This window comes from Antechinus flavipes, chromosome 1 (genome assembly GCF_016432865.1).
Source record: "Antechinus flavipes isolate AdamAnt ecotype Samford, QLD, Australia chromosome 1, AdamAnt_v2, whole genome shotgun sequence".
Lineage (NCBI taxonomy): Eukaryota > Metazoa > Chordata > Mammalia > Dasyuromorphia > Dasyuridae > Antechinus > Antechinus flavipes.
In genome coordinates this window covers 116697356-116715179 of record NC_067398.1, presented here as the reverse complement: position 1 = coordinate 116715179, position 17824 = coordinate 116697356, and the positions used below count along the sequence as shown (strand labels likewise).

Genomic DNA, 17824 nt, shown 5'->3' with positions numbered 1-17824 from the left:
TTCCACATATTTTCTGGGGTGTGTAGAAGAGTTGAACTTTTGGGCAACTTTTTATATTACCATCTTAATCAGAAGTCCTAAATTCAGTTCTTTACCTTTTTTTTTTAAAATTCATTGAAGCAGACCTTTGGTTTTAGAAGATTTATTTATTCTCCTTTATAATTCCTTCTATATAAGGAGTTTATCCATAACTGTGTATAAAGCTTTTAATTAAATATCTAGAGAAAAAAAATTAAGGGACTGTTTTTACAAAAATGAATTTGTTTTTTGATTTCACATATTGGGGGAATATTTGTTTAGGAAGTAGAGTGCTTTTGTTTTTAAATTTTTAAGGAAGAGTAAATATTTGTTGGTAATTCAGCCTTTTAAAAAATAAGCATTTTCTGTTTTTATTAATTTCATTTTCTGTATTTCTTTTGAATTATAGCCTACCCATGAAGGTTACTTCTCTTGTTTGGATATCTGGACCCTTTTTTTGGACTACCTGACTAGTAAAATTAAAAGTCGTTTGGCAGATAAGGAAGCTGTACTTAGCAGGTAAACAATAAAACTACTTATTGCTAGAAGTTGAAATGGCATTCATTTATATTCCTTGTAACCTAAAAGAAGTGACATAGATGAGACTCTGTTGTTAGACAAGATCATGTTAGCTTAAAGAAGAGTAATGCCATTACACATATTTTACTTAAGTCTCATTTCTTTATTTACCTCCCCTTAATACATTTTCCCAGTTTTTCTTTTTAGCTCACCAACATGATATTGAGAATTGTCTTGTGGAGAAATTCTTTTTTTTTTTTTTTTTTTTTTAATTTTCATCATAAAAGACTTTATTTTCATCAAAGAAAACAAAACAAATTTTTAAAAATAATGAAACATGCCCAGAAAGGAAAAGCATTTTACCAGAAGTTTCTGGGCAAGTTCATAGAACAATGAAGTCTAGAACCCAGGTCTCTTTATACTCAATCCAATACTCTTTTCACTGTACCATGCTGATTTAATAATGTTTATCATCTGCTTTGGGTACTCTAAAAATGCACAGTAACATATTTTGTAAACTTGGTTCACCTGACCTTAATAATAGTTTATTTAAGTTTGCTTAAAATGCCATCTCTTATGTTCATTCTTTTTTTTTTTTTTAATTTTTATTTAATAATTACTTTATATTGACACTCGTTTCTGTTCCGATTTTTTTTTTCCCTCCCTCCACCCCCTCCCCTAGATGGCAATATGTTGCAGTATATCCTAGATACAATATATGTTTGCAGAACCGAACAGTTCTCTTGTTGCATAGGGAGAATTGGATTCAGAAGGTATAAATAACCCGGGAAGAAAAACAAAAATGCAGATAGTTCACATTCGTTTCCCAGTGTTCTTTCTTTGGGTGTAGATGCTTTTGTCCGTCATTTATCAATTGAAACTCAGGTCTCTTTGTCAAAGAAATCCACTTCCATCAAAATATGTCCTCATACAATATCATTGTCGAAGTGTATAATGATCTCCTGGTTCTGCTCATTTCGAAATTCTTGGAGCTAATGCAGTGGCACCCTTTTATGGTTAGTTGCAAGGTTCAGCCTGCTAGTTAAACAGACAAATTCAGTCTAAGGATTTACAGATTCCTAGAATATGACTTGACTGAATTTTTGACTATCTACATATTAGAAGATTAATACCTTAGTATTTTTTAATTGATAGAAGCTTAATAAACCTCTCCATGAGATGAACTAATTTGGACACTTATGAGATGATAATAAGAAAGGAGCAAGAGGATATTGTTAAAATTTTCAGACTAAAAATATTGGCTCTTGTCCACTGTTGTCCCAAACAAATTCCATTACAGTGGGATTTGTTTAGATTTTGTTCAATTAGCAGTTGTCATAATTTATTCATAACCCATTTACATAGAAAATACTGAGTAGATACATTGCTTAGATGTGAAATTGGCTTCCATTTGAATGGATTATCTTGTAAAAGTAGGAAATTCCTTTTTGCTGGAATTGTGCAAGAATAATCACTTAAGTGCGCTATAAAGGGGATTCTTATATGAAATGACAGTTTGGACTAGGTAACCAACAAGGGCAAATCCATCTCATATTTTAGACTTGTAAATGAGGTTATTAGAATGAGGTGCTGTAAAACTACACTTAAAAAACAACCACCAAGAGTAATTATTACACAAATATTAACATTTATTCCTTTCCATACTCATAAAATGCTGCCTTTTAGTTACAAAAAGGGAAGTCCCAAGTTACCATAATGTTGGTTCAGATGTGGGTTATTGCAAGTATATTCATGTATCAGAAACCCTTATTGCAAATTAGCAGTTCCTCTGTCTGACTGATGATCTTTGGAAAATCATTGTTGGTTGATTCTTCATTCTCAGAGAGGATAGAAATGACATCAGTATGTTGGAGTCAAGGTACAGTGTATCTGACTGACTGATCAGATCAGTGTAAGCTTAGAAAAGTGCCACAAGTCAGGCACAAATAGTTCATGTGAACATTTGGAGTGGAGATGTCTCTAAATTTGCTCATCTCATGTTTCTTTTGAGTTATTGCAGTTTGCTTTGCTCATAGAGTATAGCATTTTTTCTGATGTGGGCATGCTGAATAGTACTGTGCTAATGTCTTCCATATAATCACAATTGATTCCAATTTTCTTCAGGGAGACCTTGAGAGTGTTCTCCTATTGCTTCTTCTGACCTTCATGATGAACATTTGCCTTGTGTAGGTTTTTGGTAGAATACTCTTATAGTTGAGCATGATCAGCCCATGGAGTTGTATTTTCTGCAGTCAAGTTTGAGTGCTTAGCAGTTCAGTTCAAGAAAAGACCTCTTTAGACTTCCTAAATCTGAAGTCCAAATGGAAATTTTTGTTTCCTGACATGATTCTGGTATACTGTCCAGATTTCACAGGCATAGAACAATGAGGGTCAGCAGTTCTGTAGATCTTCAATTTGGTAAGACAGTCTAATATCTCTTCTGTCCCACACTTTGGAGCCTTCCAAACACTGAACTGGCTCTGATAATGCATGCATCAAACTTCATCATCTACGTGGACCTTCTTAGAAATTGTATTGTCAAGGTAAGTGAACTTATCTGATCATTCTATGGATGAAAAGATGGATGGTGTAGTCTTGGTGATGGCATGCCAAAATTAGCACAAACAGCAGGGAATCCATTTATATGTTGTTGCATCTCAGTTTCAGAGGTTGCATTAAGAGTGCATTAATCACTTATGAACATATACCAACTCTTTCTCTTCTTGAGTGATGGCTTATAGTCTTTTCAAGTTAAATAATTTACCATTATCATGGTAGATGCATGCCATTTTCGCCCTTATTGAAGGCATCAGATATCATTGGTGAAGGCATCATGCTTGAAAAGCATGAGAGCAAGCACACATCCTTGCTTTACTCTGTTGGGGACTGGGAAAGCATGAGGACATCATTCATTATCCAGAACCCATGCCAGAATGCTTAAAAATCATTAATGTTGAGATGGAGTCAAGATGGCCAAGTGAAAACTAGCACTTTTGTCTGCCTTAACTCTTTCACGTTCTCCTCTTACAATGATTGATAAAAGAGCATCACTCCAAATTCTAATCAGGAAAGCCAAGAAAAAGTGAATCATTTTCAAGAAAGCAGATGAAGACTGTCTGCAGACATTGAGGTAGGGCCTGATCGGGAAGCACATGCAATTTCATCAGTAGTACCACACAGAAGCCCAGCACCCAAGGACATTAAGAAAATAGAAGACCTGAGCTGAAAGAATTCTGCCTCTCTGCTGGTCCTGGAAACAGGAACAGATGTCATCTGACTGTTCTCTTCTACTCATTACCTGGTTTCAGGCCATACATCCTATCAGGAGTGATTGTGATTGAGAGGGAGAATATCTACTTGTATGAGGAACAAGAAACAAATTCCAGAACCATAGCCATGTAGCTCTGAGCCCAAGAAGGGGGAACTCAGTCCTGATCTTTAGCTTTGAACATAAACTTATGGTAGAATAAACCAAGGCAGAAAATCAAAACAAAAGGGAAGCCTCCAATTCATTTGCTATCAAGCAGCAGTACATAGCTAGTGGGCTAAAAGTGACTTGAATCCAGCAGCAGTCTACAGAAACTTAACCATAAGTTAAGAAACCAAACCAATTCTACCAAATTGAAGTCAGAAACTTGCAGACGAGATAGACAGTGAACAAATAGACCTCTTTCTATATCACATCACTTTGGAAATATTGAAACTCGCAGACTCCCCCAACTGTGAACTCTGAAAGTAGTAGGAGGATATAAAAAAACAAGTTCAGGACAGATGTCCATGCATCAAGTAAGCAGAGTCCAGCACTAACCTAAAATCCAAAATCAAGAAATGAGCTTGAAGAATGAGAAAATATAAAAAAGAACAGGAAGAGCTATTATAGTGACAAGGAAATATAAGGCATAAACTCAGAAGGCAATGATTTGAAAACATTTACAAGAAAAGCCTCAAAAAAAAAATGCACATGGGACACGAAAGACCAATACGATTTCTGAAAGAGTTAAAGAGATTTTTTTAAAAAGCAAAAAAAACCCCCAAAAAACCCAAATCAAAATTCCAACACCATTTTATATTAATGCTAATCTTCTGTTAATACTAACATTAATGTTTAGTTTTTTAAATTATTCTATTAAAAAAGCTAATATGATTCTCTTTGTCACAGTTATGTAGAATAGCTGGGCTTTCTTGGTTCCAGAATTGGGTTTTAGAAGGGTCTTCCTTCTATATGAGAAAATATTAATCAATTTATAATAGTTGTTTTTGCAGATAAATTACTGTACAAACTTTGCAGTTTGAAAAATGCTGCTCTCTCCTGATTACAATGGTGATAGGATTTAAAATACCAGAACCATTTTGCTTCCTGAAAAACATTTGGCCTCTGTGGAAATGCTTAGACTTTTTTATTTCCCTCTTAACTTTTGTCACTGATAGTCTTGGTTGTTTGTTTTGAATAGGAATTTCTCTCATTGTTGATAATCTGTTTCTCATCCTGAATAAGTTGTGTTTCTATCATCATATCAGGTATTCTGGACATTAGCTTTTTTTTTTTTTTTTTTTTAAGTTGTTGATTCATCTTGTTAAGTGAGCATATTACCTGCTGTGATATTTATTACTAGTTCACATGATCCTAGTTGTGTGTATAGTTTTTGCCTCCCTCCTCCTCATCTAAGGTTTTAAAGGTCTTGAATAGTCTCCCTAGTAGCTTAAGACAATCAGGAGACTCCTTATAGTGTTAGTACTGTTGCAATCAAATGAAAAAGTGATAAAGCATTGATTAGACAGGCCATCAGAAGTCCTATGCACAGACACTGCAGCTATAGTTTTGCCAGGGGACATCTCCCTGCAACAACTAGTCAATAGAACTCCCTAGATAAAATATATCTTTTTACTTCGAACATCTGATTTCTTTGCAGTATTATCTCAAAAGGAAAAATAGTTTATAGTAATTATTATATTGGTAATCCCAGAGTTTAATATATTTTTATTTTCTCCAAACTGTTTCCTAAGAAGCAGCAATACAGAATGAAGTGTCCATTCATGTTTTTGAAGTTAAATTTTAGAAAAGAACTTTAGTAGCAACTGCTGCTTGCAGGATGTATTTTTAAATGTTTTCTTGTTATAATTTGAAAATGTAGGTGTGGTTATACCACAAGCCCTGCATTGACATCCTGTCCCTTGTGGTTTAAAGTTTTTATTTCATGTTTTAGGCATTGTAGTGTACAAAGGGAGAAGCCAAGAGATATGTGTGGCACATGATTTATTCTAGAAGCTCAGAAAAAACTGGAGTTATTAAGGTACCTATATGTAGAGATGTCATAGTGTTAATCTTGTTGATTGACAATAATATATCAACCCATTGTTCAGAATTGTTGTTCCATCATTTCTCTGTAGTACCTCACATTGCTGACCACCCTCTCTGGCTAAATATAGCTTCTTTGCACTCTTTTCCCTTTTGTTGTTCAATTTCCAGTCGTGTCCGACTCTTCATGACCCCATTTGGGATTTTCTTACAGAGATACTGGAGTGGGTTTGTAATTTTCTTCAGCTCATTTTACAGATGAGCAAACTGAGGCAACAGGGTCAAAGGGCTTACTTAAGGTCATGCAGCTATTAGGTGTTTGAGGCCAGGCTCTTTCCAGTGCTCTAGCCACTGTACTACCTCGCTGCCCTTTGTTGAAAGTTGAAAGTAAGCAGTTTAGATGACAATTGACAGTTGCTGCAGTTGTCTAATTTTTTTGCCTGATAAAGACCAGGCAGCTATATTTTAGAGTAATTCTTTATCCTCTCTAGGGAAATTAAGGCAATTTGAGGCCTCTGGAAACTGAGTACTGGGCCTTGGAATCAGGAAGGTTCCCAAGGTCAAATGTGGTCTCATGAAGTTTACTAGCTGTGTGATCCTAGGCAGGTGACCTGATCTTGTTTGCCTCAGTTTTCTACTCTGTAAAGTGAGCTGGAGAAGGAAGTGGAAACCACTCTAGTAGCTCTGCCAAGAAAATCCCAAATGGGATCATGAAGAGTTGGACATGACTGAAAACAACTGAACAGCAAAAGAAAAAAATGCAGAGAAAGTGTGGTTAGCAAAGTTAGGTGTCACAGAGATACTGAGGATAAGGATGGCGATTCCTCCATTAGATTGGGCAATTTAAAGCATCATTGGTAATTCTGGAATGGGCAGTTTTAGCTGATTGAAGTTAGAAGGCAGATTGCAGAAGGTTCAGAATTTAGTAAGAGGAAAGGAAGAGGAGGAAGTACCAGTGTAGTGGAGGCACTCTATTCTCTCTAATTTTGACAAGGCCTTTGACTGAAAAAAAAAAAAAAAAACAGAAGAGAATCGAGGGATATGTGACAGAGATGATAGGATCCAATGAGATTTCAGTCATTGGCTAGTTTATACCCATTTACATCTGTCTGGGTTTGTTTATGCTTATTTTTCCTCCGAAATCTTTCTTTGTATGACCACTGTGCTGACTTTTGATTATTAGGTTTTTGTTTTTGGCTAAGTTTGTGTCCAAACTTCTTTGTTATTGCTTGTTTAGAATAGGTATATGAGAGAATTATGTGAAAACCTTATGTAATTTGTTGAATATTGTATAAAAGGTAAGGCATTGACTTTCTACTTTTCTTAAGCTAGCTTCAATATTATAGTATAAATTGAGAATTGAACTTGGAATCATAGGACTTGAGTCCAAGTCTCACCTTTGCTATTTACTACTGTGTGATGTTGGTCACATCTAGCTTTCCTGGGCCTCAATTTCCTCATGTGTAAAATGAAGATAACTGATGATTGATAAAAGTTCCTTCCAGCTCAGGCTCTTTGAGTATAGCATTTTAACATAGATGGCAACATAAAAAATCTCACTACTGATAAAATGTGGTTATTTTAGTAACTGATTCATTTTCCTAATTTTAGCAAAATGTGGGCATTTTGACTCATGTGGTTAAAAAGTAACTCTAAATTCTGAAATAAACAGAGGTTTTTTTTTTTTGTTTGTTTGTTTGTTTTTGTTTTTGTTTTTTTTGGTCTCCTGTTGTTCATTTGCACATGCAAACCCTATTGTTATTGACATATATCTAGTACCACAGTTTAAAGATACAATCAAGATGCCTTCACTAGACAATTCAAAATTGTCAGTATCTGGGTCTCCCTAAATATTGCCTGTTTTTACTTAATGCTTATTCAGGATTCTAGGAAGAAAGTAATAACTCTTTTAGGTTCTATGTAAAAATTTAGTATTATTAATCTCATTGGTGCCATCCTGACAACTTTATTATGACTGGTCTTTTAGTGTGTTACTATGTCCCATTTCCATATTGTGTACTATTTTTTTCTTGGGATATAAGATGGACTTAATTAAAAAAAAAAAACTTAATTGAAATAATGCTTATTTAGTAGCCTATTGGAGGCAAAGTGGTATAGTGCATAAGAGTAGTGGGCATGACATCAGGAGGAATCTGGCTAAAATCCTGACCTGACAGGATTCCTAGATTGTCATTATAGAGGAGTTATTTATATATCTTTTGAATTTCTGTTTTCCTATCTGTAAAATGAATACTAGTTGTAGTTATTACCTTTGAGGTTCACAGTTTTTATCTCTATCACTTAGTTTAGATTCTTTTTGTTTTTTTGTGTTGTAGGTCATTCTTCTTCTATCAAATTTTAGTACCTGCCTCACAGCTTTCCTTCTTGTCCCCTTCCTTCATTAATTAATGTACTAAAGTATACACATTAGCTTTTTGATTACCTTGACCTCTTAGTTAAAAATGTTCCTCAAGTTTCATGCTTTATATCTTCACTCCTTCTAAGCTACCCATAGATGGTAACAGAGTAATCTACCATTATTCATAATTGTATGAACAATTCCATGATCTTGATCATGATCCCTTAAATCCCTTGTCCTGGGGTCCTATTACCACTTATACCTTGTCATATCCCCAATCCAAGATATTAGTCACACCCATCACCTTCTCTACTTGAATGCTGCTGAATGAATATTGCAAAAGAAACCCCTTTGACTTTGCTGACTATCTGCTAGCAATCTAATCTCTGTTAGCCCTCATTGCTACATGATTATTATTTTAAAAATTCTTCCTTGATTGACTATAACATGTTTCATAGCAGCAGTTCCAACTTTTTTTCTTATTTAAATAATGTCTTTTCTCCTCCTCAATAAGAAATTGAGTCTCCGACTTTGCTGTTGTTGGGTTTCCAGAATACTGCCTTGGGTTCTAAGATTTTTGAAACAACTTTTTAAATCTTAGGAGTTGTAGGGAGTCATTGGAGGTCATTGAGCAGAGCATTAACATATTCATCTTGATAGCTGAATGAGACATAGATTGAAGGGAAGACTTGAAACAATGACTAGTTAGAAATCTATTGGAATAGTCTAAACTAAGAGGTTATGGAAAACTGAATCAGGCTGTTTGGTAGAAAGAAGGGGACTAGGAGCAGTGTTGTAAATATAAAAACAAGATCTTACAATGATTAAATATCTAGGCTGAATATGAGAAGTAGAGTTTCTGAAGAGATATTTGCACAATAATGAAGAGTACCATGAGCAGAACCAAGAGAACGTCATTTATGGTACAGTGACAACCATATTGTTTTAAGGACAATTTTGAGTGAATAAGTCTTTTTGAATATTTTGAATACCCAAATTAAGTTTGTAGTTAATATGAACTTATAAAGGAAGGCAATATCTGTATCCAGGGAAAGACTGGCAAATGGAAGTATGTATAGAACGACTTAACATATATAGATAGGTGTGTGTGTGTGTGTGTGTGTGTGTGTGTGTGTGTGTGTCTAATCGTAGGCATCTCTAGAGTTAGGGAGGATTGGGAGGGAATAAAAAAGGGAGAAAAATTACATGATAACTTTATTATATATTTAAAAAGAATATCAAGTTGTACATGATGGATTTATATTTTCATGTACAATCATCTTTTTTTTTCTTGTTATAGAAATGCTTGTTTTATGTCTTAAGTTAAGAATAAAAGAGATTAATGTTAGCTTTGATTAGGGTAGTTTCAGTTCAGTGATGAAGTCAGAAACCAAATTGCAAGGGGTTTAGAAGAGAGAATTTAAAAATAAATTCTGAACATTTATCAAATAAAAGAGTATTGCCATGTACAGAACAAAACAGAAAAACAAAGATTGTCCATGAAATTGTGAGTCTCTGTTATATACAGTTTCCTTTTTTTTTTTTTTTACATGTATTCCAAATTCAATATGAAACTTTAAAAGCAATATTGCTTGTTTGTGGTTTTTTTTTTTTTTTTTTTTGGACTTTTCATTTAAAGACTATTGGTTCTTTTGCTTTTTTTTTTTTTTTTTTTGGACTACTATATCTGTAGCATTCCTTTTTTTTTCCATCTTAAGCTGGGGAAAGAAAAACAAAATTCTTTATAAAAATCATGAATAATTAAATAAAATTGATTGCTGCACTCGCTGCATCTGAAAAATGTATGTTTTGTTCTGTCTCTCATGCCCATCTTGTGTCAGGAGAGTTTTTTATAATCAGAACTTTGCAATTGTGATTGAATATTGCATTGATCAAGTTCTCAGATCTTTCAAAAGTTGTTTTTCTTTACATTGTTGTTATTGTTTAAATTGTTTTCTTGGTTCTGTTTGTTTCATTCTGCAATAATTCATACAAGTCTTCCCATGATTCTTGGAAATGGTTCCATTTGTTATTTCTTAAAGTATATTACTGCATTACAGTCATATGCCATTTTTTCAGCCTGCCTCATTTATGAATACTCCACTAGTTTCCAGTTCTTTGCTATGCTACAACATAAGAATCTGCTAAAAATAAATTTGACATGTTAGTTTTTCTTCTTTGATTTTTTTTGGCTGAAGTATAGACATAGTAGTAATTTCATAAGGATCAAGAAACATGGACAGTTTAGTGACTTTTTGTCATGGCTTCTCATTGCTTTGTAGAATGGCTAGATCAGTTCACAACTCCACCAACAGTGCATTAGTATAACATGCTCATTTATACCCTAGTTGATTTGTTGAACATATCAAATAATTGTAAGGATGGGATGAGGGTTTTTTCCACTGACCCAATTACAGAAAACATTGTACAGAGGTGTTAAATAATAATGCTAAGAGTTGTAGCTAATGCTCACTATGTGCTAAACACTGTACTGAATACTTTACAAATATTATCTCTTGATTCTCACAACCACCCTAGTAGATAGGTGCTTTTAGTTATCCCTATTTTATAGTTAAGGAAACTGAGGCAAACAAAACTGAAGTGACTTTCCTAAGCTCACACAACTAGTGGGTGTCAGAAGCTAGATTTAAATTCAGGGCTTGCTGACCCCATGTCTGAAGTGTTATTCACTGTTGGTAAATAACCTTCTCTGCTGGTAGTTCATTGGTTGTTAGGACCCTTGGTGTCCTAGATGGTGTCCTAGACAACTACAGTTACTTCGTGGTGGTTGTGAGGATCAGAGAAAATGTCTGGTCCTCCGTCTTGTTAGAGAAAGTCCTGTTTTGGCTTTTTCTTTCCACCTCCAGTACTTAGCACAGTGTCTCATCAATTTTGGTAGTAATAATAAAAATAAGCATTTAGTTTTTATTAGGTACTAATGATTTTCCTACTGCTGCTTTAAAAAAAAATACAACTACATTTTGAGACTGTTCTCATTTGGCATATTTTTGTGGATGAATTATCACCGGTTGCTCAGCATGTAAATGCTGAAAATGTCTCATTTTACAAACTGAAGTATTTATTAATTTAACAGCTTAATGGAAATTATACTATTTTAGGCTGAGTTAAGGTAGCTAATTAACTAGGTAGATAGAATTTTGAGCCTGGTATTAGAAAGACCCAAGTTCAAATGTAGTTGTATATACTTATTACATGTGTCTGTTACATAGCAGATATTTAATAAAGGATTGTTTCTTATGTTCGTTCTCTCTCTCTCTTTTCACTTCCTTTGAGGAAAGTTCTTAATGTTCTGCCTTTTTTTAAGGTATTGTGAATGGCCCTTAACCTCTTTAGCTTCATGAATTTATAGAGAAAGTTTATTGAACATTTATCCTTTGATAATTAATAGGACTGATACTTTCATGATTTTATATAGCCTTTGAAAACATTGTTCCTTAGCTATTCCTACACTTGTTCTTGATGGAAATCTTTGAGGATCTTGGGACTTGGGTCACACTTGTTGCATTAAATTGATTAAACTTTGATTGATGATCTATGCTGCAGATTCATCTGTTTTGGAGTCTTTCTCATCTCTTTGCTCTAGCTGAAGGAAATGATAGATGGTACTAATAGGATCCTTAACTTTGATTCTGTGCCCTCTGTTTCTGTTTGAGTTAGATAACACTTCCCTATCTATACAATGCCAATCTTGCAATTTTTACCTAAAAACCAAGATAATTTAGAGAAAATCTCATTGTTCTTTAGTTTTGCCGGTAAACGTGCTCAATTTTTTCAGTCTAAAAGGACTTACAATTACAGTTGGGGAGAACATAAAGATATGAATGAATACACACACGCGCGCACACACACACACACACAGGTAAGTGTGTGTGTGTGTGTGTGTGTGTGTGTGTAGTGTACACAAACATGGACGTAGAGAATAATGTAGTATACGCATATATATGTGTGTAGAGAATAAGTAGAGAATAAATGCCAATAAATTAAAGGTAGTTTGAGAGAGACTTCTAGATCTCATTAATCTAGCCCAAGTTTTTCCCCTTAATTTTAATCTCATTTTACCAGTTGCCTATTAAGATATTTCAGACTTGTTATTTTAGTATGCATTCAAACATAAAAAAGACAAGACCTAAACTCATTTTTTTACCCCCATCAAAATTGCCTTTCTCCCAAACTTTTCAGCACTTTTCTGCCAGTCTCCCATGTTGATAACTTTGGCATCATTCTCAAATCCTCACTTTCCCTCAGTTTTCCTCTTCCCCCCATATAAGTAATTTCCAAATCTTGTAATTTTGATTTCCAAAACATTTTTTGAATCTGATTTTTTTCCCACTTATATAATTGCCACCTTATGTAAGATTTTCATTTAAGTCCTCTTTGCTCTTTGCCTAGGTTATTTCAATAGCTTTCTCTTGGTTCTCTGTTAAAGATCTTTTCCTTTTCCAGTCTCTCTTCCACATAGTTGCCAAAGTGATTTTCTTTAAGACTTGACATTGTGATTCCTCTAATCAACTGCAGTGACTTTTTATTAAATTATAAGCTTTTTCCCCTCCAAGGCAATTGGGATTAAGTGACTTGCCCAGAGTCACACAGCTAGGAAGTGTTGTGTCTGAGGCCAACCTAGAAAAAATAACAACAAAATTCATATGGAAGAACAAAAAGTCAAGAATTTCAAGGGAACTAATGAAAAAAACAGTCAAATAAAGGGGACCTCACTGTACCTGACCTAAAACTATATTACAAAGCAGCAGTCACCAAAACCATTTGGTATTATCTAAGAAATAGATTAGTTGATCAGCAGAATAGGTTAGGTTCACAGGACAAAATAGTCAATAACTATAGCAATCTAGTGTTTGACAAACCCAAAGACCCCAACTTTTGTGATAAGAATTCACTATTTGACAAAAACTGCTAGGAAAATTGGAAATCAGTATGGCAGAAACTAGGCATGGACTTAACATTGTACATCAAGATAAGGTCAAAATGGGTTCATGATTTAGGCATAAAGAACAAGATTATAAATAAATTAGAAGAACATAGGACAGTTTACCTCTCAGATTTGTGGAGGAGGAAGGAATTTGTGACCAAAGAAGAACTAGAGATCATTATTGATTACAAAATAGAAAATTTTGATTATATCAAGTTAAAAAGCTTTTGTACAAACAAAACCAATACAAACAAAAGTAGAAGGGAAGCAATAAACTGTGAAAACATTTTTACAGTTAAAGGTTCTGATAAAAACCTCATTTCTAAAATATATAGAGAATTGACTCTAATGTATAAGAAATCAAGCCATTCTCCAATTGATAAATAGTCAAAGGATATGAACAGACAATTTTCAGATGATGAAATTCAAACTATTTCTACTCATATAAAAGGGTGCTCCAAATCACTATTGATAGGAGAAATGCAAATTAAGATAACTCTGAGATACCATTACACACCTGTCAGATTGCTTAAGATGACAGGGAAAGATAAAGACAAATGTTGGAGGGGATGTAGGAAAACTGGGACACTGACACATTGTTGGTGGAATTGTCAATACATCCAGCCATTCTGGAGAGCAGTTTGGAACTATGCCCAAAGAGTTATGAAACTGCATACCCTTTGATCCAGCAGTGTTACTTCTGGGCTTATACCCCAAAGAGATACCAAAGAAGGGAAAGGGACCTGTATGTGCCAAAATGTTTGTAGCAGCCCTGTTTGTAGTGGCTAGAAGCTGGAAAATGAATGGATGCCCATCAATTGGAGAATGGCTGGGTAAATTGTGGTATATGAATGTTATGGAATATTATTGCTCTGTAAGGAATGACCAGCAGGATGATTTCAGAGAGGCCTAGAGAGACTTACATGAACTGATGCTGAGTGAAATGAGTAGAACTAGGAGATCATTATACACTTCAACAATATTGTATGAGGATTTATTCTGATGGAAGTAGATATCTTCAGCTTTACCATTCTGCCAAAAGTGTGATCCATGACACAATAAGTTAAAAACCCATTCTGCTCTTTCCATATGACCTCAATTTCTGGCACCTTTCCTTTTAGCTTATATTATTTATCTACTTAGTATGTATTCTTTTGTGTGTGTGTGTGTGTGTGTGTGTGTGTGTGTGTGTATGTGTGTGTGTGTGTATGTGTGTGTGTGTGTGTGTATGTGTATGTGTGTGGTGTGTGTATGTGTATGTGTGTGTGTGTGTGTGTGTGTGTGTGTGTATGTGTAAGTAAGAGAGAGAGAGAGAGACAGACACATAAAGAAAGAATGATTAGAATGTAAGCCTCTTCCTAGGAGTGCTTGTTTTATTGATTATTATTGTATCCCACATTTTGGCGCCCAAACAGGGACCGACAAAATCCTGATTCCAGGGAAGGCACCCAGAGAGAACTTTTATAATATTTTAAAGAAGAAAAAGAATCCAACATTTGAACTCACCACATTTTGGCAATTCAGCAAAATGCTGAATACATGAATATTTACTTAATGACATAATTGGATTTGGAAGGGTCCTCATACAGGACATCTAATATCTTTTCTTTTTACAAAAATTGGAAATTGAGACCTAACAGAAGTTAATTCCTATATTTGCTGAAGTAATGCTAAGTAGAAAAACTCGATGGAGATAATTCTTAATTTTGTATTATTCTTGCCCTATAGCTTGAATAACACTTTTCCATTAAACTATTTAGCTAGTCAAGAATAGTATAACCTATATCCTTTTTTATTGAGAGGACCAAATTTGAAAAACAATGATTTAGAGCATGTAGTAGTGTTTTTTGATTGTTAACATTTTTAGCTTCTTTCCCCTTATTGTTGGTCTTTTGCCATAAATATATGCCAAGATGCTTTCCTTTTGTTTACTAGAGACACTTGAGAATGAAATGAAATTACCCTTTCTCTTAAGCAATTCTTTCTTTTCTCTGAAGGAATAGAGAGGAGAGTGGAGGAGGGTAGGAAATATTGAGAAACTCGTATGTTTAGATGTTTAGTTTACTGGAAAGGAATGTAAAATACTTTTTATTGAAAAGTCTCATATGTTATTATGCTTTTAAAAAAGAAACAAAACTTTTCATTAGTCTTTGGTTTCTAGGATCTGCAATGAATATGCCTGCTGATGACTTTTATACTCTAAATCAGAGGTTCTCAAACTATAGCCCGCGGGCCAGATGCAGCAGCTAAGGATGTCTACCTCCCTCACCCAGGGCTATGAAGTTTTCTTTATTTAAAGGCCCACAAAACAAAGTTTTTGTTTTTACTATAGTCCGGCCCTCCAACAGTTTGAGGGACAGTGAACTGGCCCCCTATTTTAAAAGTTTGAGGACCCTTGCTCTAAATAGATTATTACCCCTAGTGTTTGTGACCTGTTAACTGATAGGTTGGAAATGAATAATGTTGAATTGGTTAAAGGCTTATGGTGTAGCCAGGAAAGACAATACCACATAATTTGTTGATTTTATTTGAATAAAAGGTTGTCTTTTATTTATGAAATTATTAGTTTTTTTAGTCCATCACTACATTCAACAAGTGTAAAGATTTGATTGTCCATCTTTGTGTTGTTGTTATTAAGTACTTATTTTTCTAGACACTGGAGATACAAGTATAATAAATGAAACAAGCACTCCTAGAATTATGTTCCCTTTTCTCTAACACTGTTACTATTCTAGTGCTAGCCCTCATCACCTCATACCTAGACTATTGTAATAACGGGCTGTTAAGTCTGCCTATCTTAAGACTCCCTGCTCGACAGCAAGTAATCCAATATAGATTAAATATGTGTAGTTCTTCTATACATATTAACACAATTTTCATGCTGCATAAGAAAAATCAGATCAAAAAGGAAAAAGAAAAAAAAAAAAGCAAGGAAACAACAAAAAAGGTGAAAATGCTATGTTGTGATTCACAGTCAGTCCGCACAATCCTTTCTCTGCATGCAGATGGCTCTCTCTATCACAAGTCTATTGGAATTGGCCTGAATCATCCATTGAAAAAAGCCACATCCATTAGAGTTGATCATCTTATAATTTTGTCATTACTGTATGCAGTGTTCTCTTGGTTCTACTCACTTCACTCAGCATCAGTTCATGTAAGTCTCTTCAAGCCTTTCTGTATTCATCCTGCTGGTCATTTCTTATCCACAATTATTAAGCCATTCACCAATTGATGGGCATCTACTCAGTTTCCAGTTTCTGGCCACTACAAAAAGGGCTGCCAAAAACATTTTTGCACAATGGGTCCCTTTACTTCCTTTAAGATCTCTTTGGGATACAGGCTCAATAGAGATATGATTGAATCAAAGGGCATGTGGTGTTTGATAGCCCTTTGGCCATAAATAAGGAATATTTGTAATGTACCCAGTTAAAAGACTTGTATGACTTTCCCCACCTCTGTTTAGCTGCAAGTAAATAGAGGAGGCAAATGATGGTGGGTGTTAATCTAGGGTTGAGGTTTGGCAAGGGATGGAAGGTGATATCACTAGAGAGTAGTTTGTCCTGTATTTATTTTGTGTGGGTACCAAGTAGGGCCTTTAGGGGACCTGAAGAGTCCTGGTCAGGCATCTATGCATGCCCTCTCCTGAAGGGGGAATTAACACATCTCAAGCCTCTTTTCTTTTTTCCATTTCACCATTCTATCCTTTTATGTTGATTCTAGACAAGTCATTTATTCTCTGTATGCCTCAGTTTGTTGTAAAATTGGGTCCAGAATAATATCTGTTGTCCAAGTTGTTGGGAGAATTAGAGACATTTCTAAAAAAAATCATTCAGCATAGTGCTTGGTATACACAATCCTTAAAACAACAATAACAACAAAAACCCTCTTTCCTCATTTAGAATTCTTTCTCTGATTTTATTCTTGAGAGTGCCCCATCCTTCCTGGGACGACTTATAGACTTTTGGCTCTTTCCTAATTTTTTGCTTTCCTAAAAAGTATGTTAGACAATACTTGGCTTTTCTTTCTTTCTTCTTTTTTTTAATCCTCTTTTAAGATTCTTTCCCCAGAGTTTTTATGCTTTGTATTTTATTAGTCAATAACAGTTCCTATTATCACCCTTCTCCAGTTTTTGAAGAATGATGAAGTTATGTTCACCTTGGGGCCACAGTAGTGAGAATGCTTGAATTGAGATTTCAAGAACCAAGGGTAAAAGCAATTCTTTCTCTACCTTACATCTAATTTTCTTTTTCTTTCAGGTACAAAGATGCCCTGGTCCTCTTGCTTACTGAGGTATTGAATCGAATACAATTCAGGTACAACCAGGCACAATTGGAGGAATTGGATGATGAAACCCTTGATGATGATGTAAGTAATACATTGTAGAACACTTTTTGATTATTAAAATTTCAATATAATTTGTAATTTAAATCACTAATGGGAATCTGCAAATTTTAATTTTTTTAGCATGGGTAGAGTATTCATTTTTAAGCTTTTTTTTTTTTTTTTTAATCTGCTCTTAATTTGGTTTTGCAAGCATTTTCAGCATACCATGAGTGGGAGTGGAGAAGCATTATTTTTGAGAAATATGTTGGGTTATGTGAGAAACGTTGGTGGATCTGTTTTTGATATGGGTTTGCCCTCTACTGCTTCAGTTTGTCTGTAGACCAGATATGTCTCATTTTCTTGT

The 17824-nt window shown here is 34.6% G+C and overlaps 1 protein-coding gene across 3 annotated transcripts in view; it reads left to right on the top strand.

Moving 5' to 3' along the window:
* The window catches only part of XPO6 (exportin 6), a 119802-nt gene that overhangs the window by 54362 nt on the left and 47616 nt on the right, over positions 1–17824 (top strand). For 2 of the 3 annotated variants that reach the window (XM_051988374.1, XM_051988357.1), the window contains exons 9-10: positions 428–537; positions 17394–17502. In XM_051988374.1, coding sequence (XP_051844334.1) covers positions 428–537; positions 17394–17502 — 219 coding nt within the window. The remainder of the gene's footprint in view (positions 1–427; positions 538–17393; positions 17503–17824) is intronic. The other variant, XM_051988366.1, reaches the window with a different exon arrangement.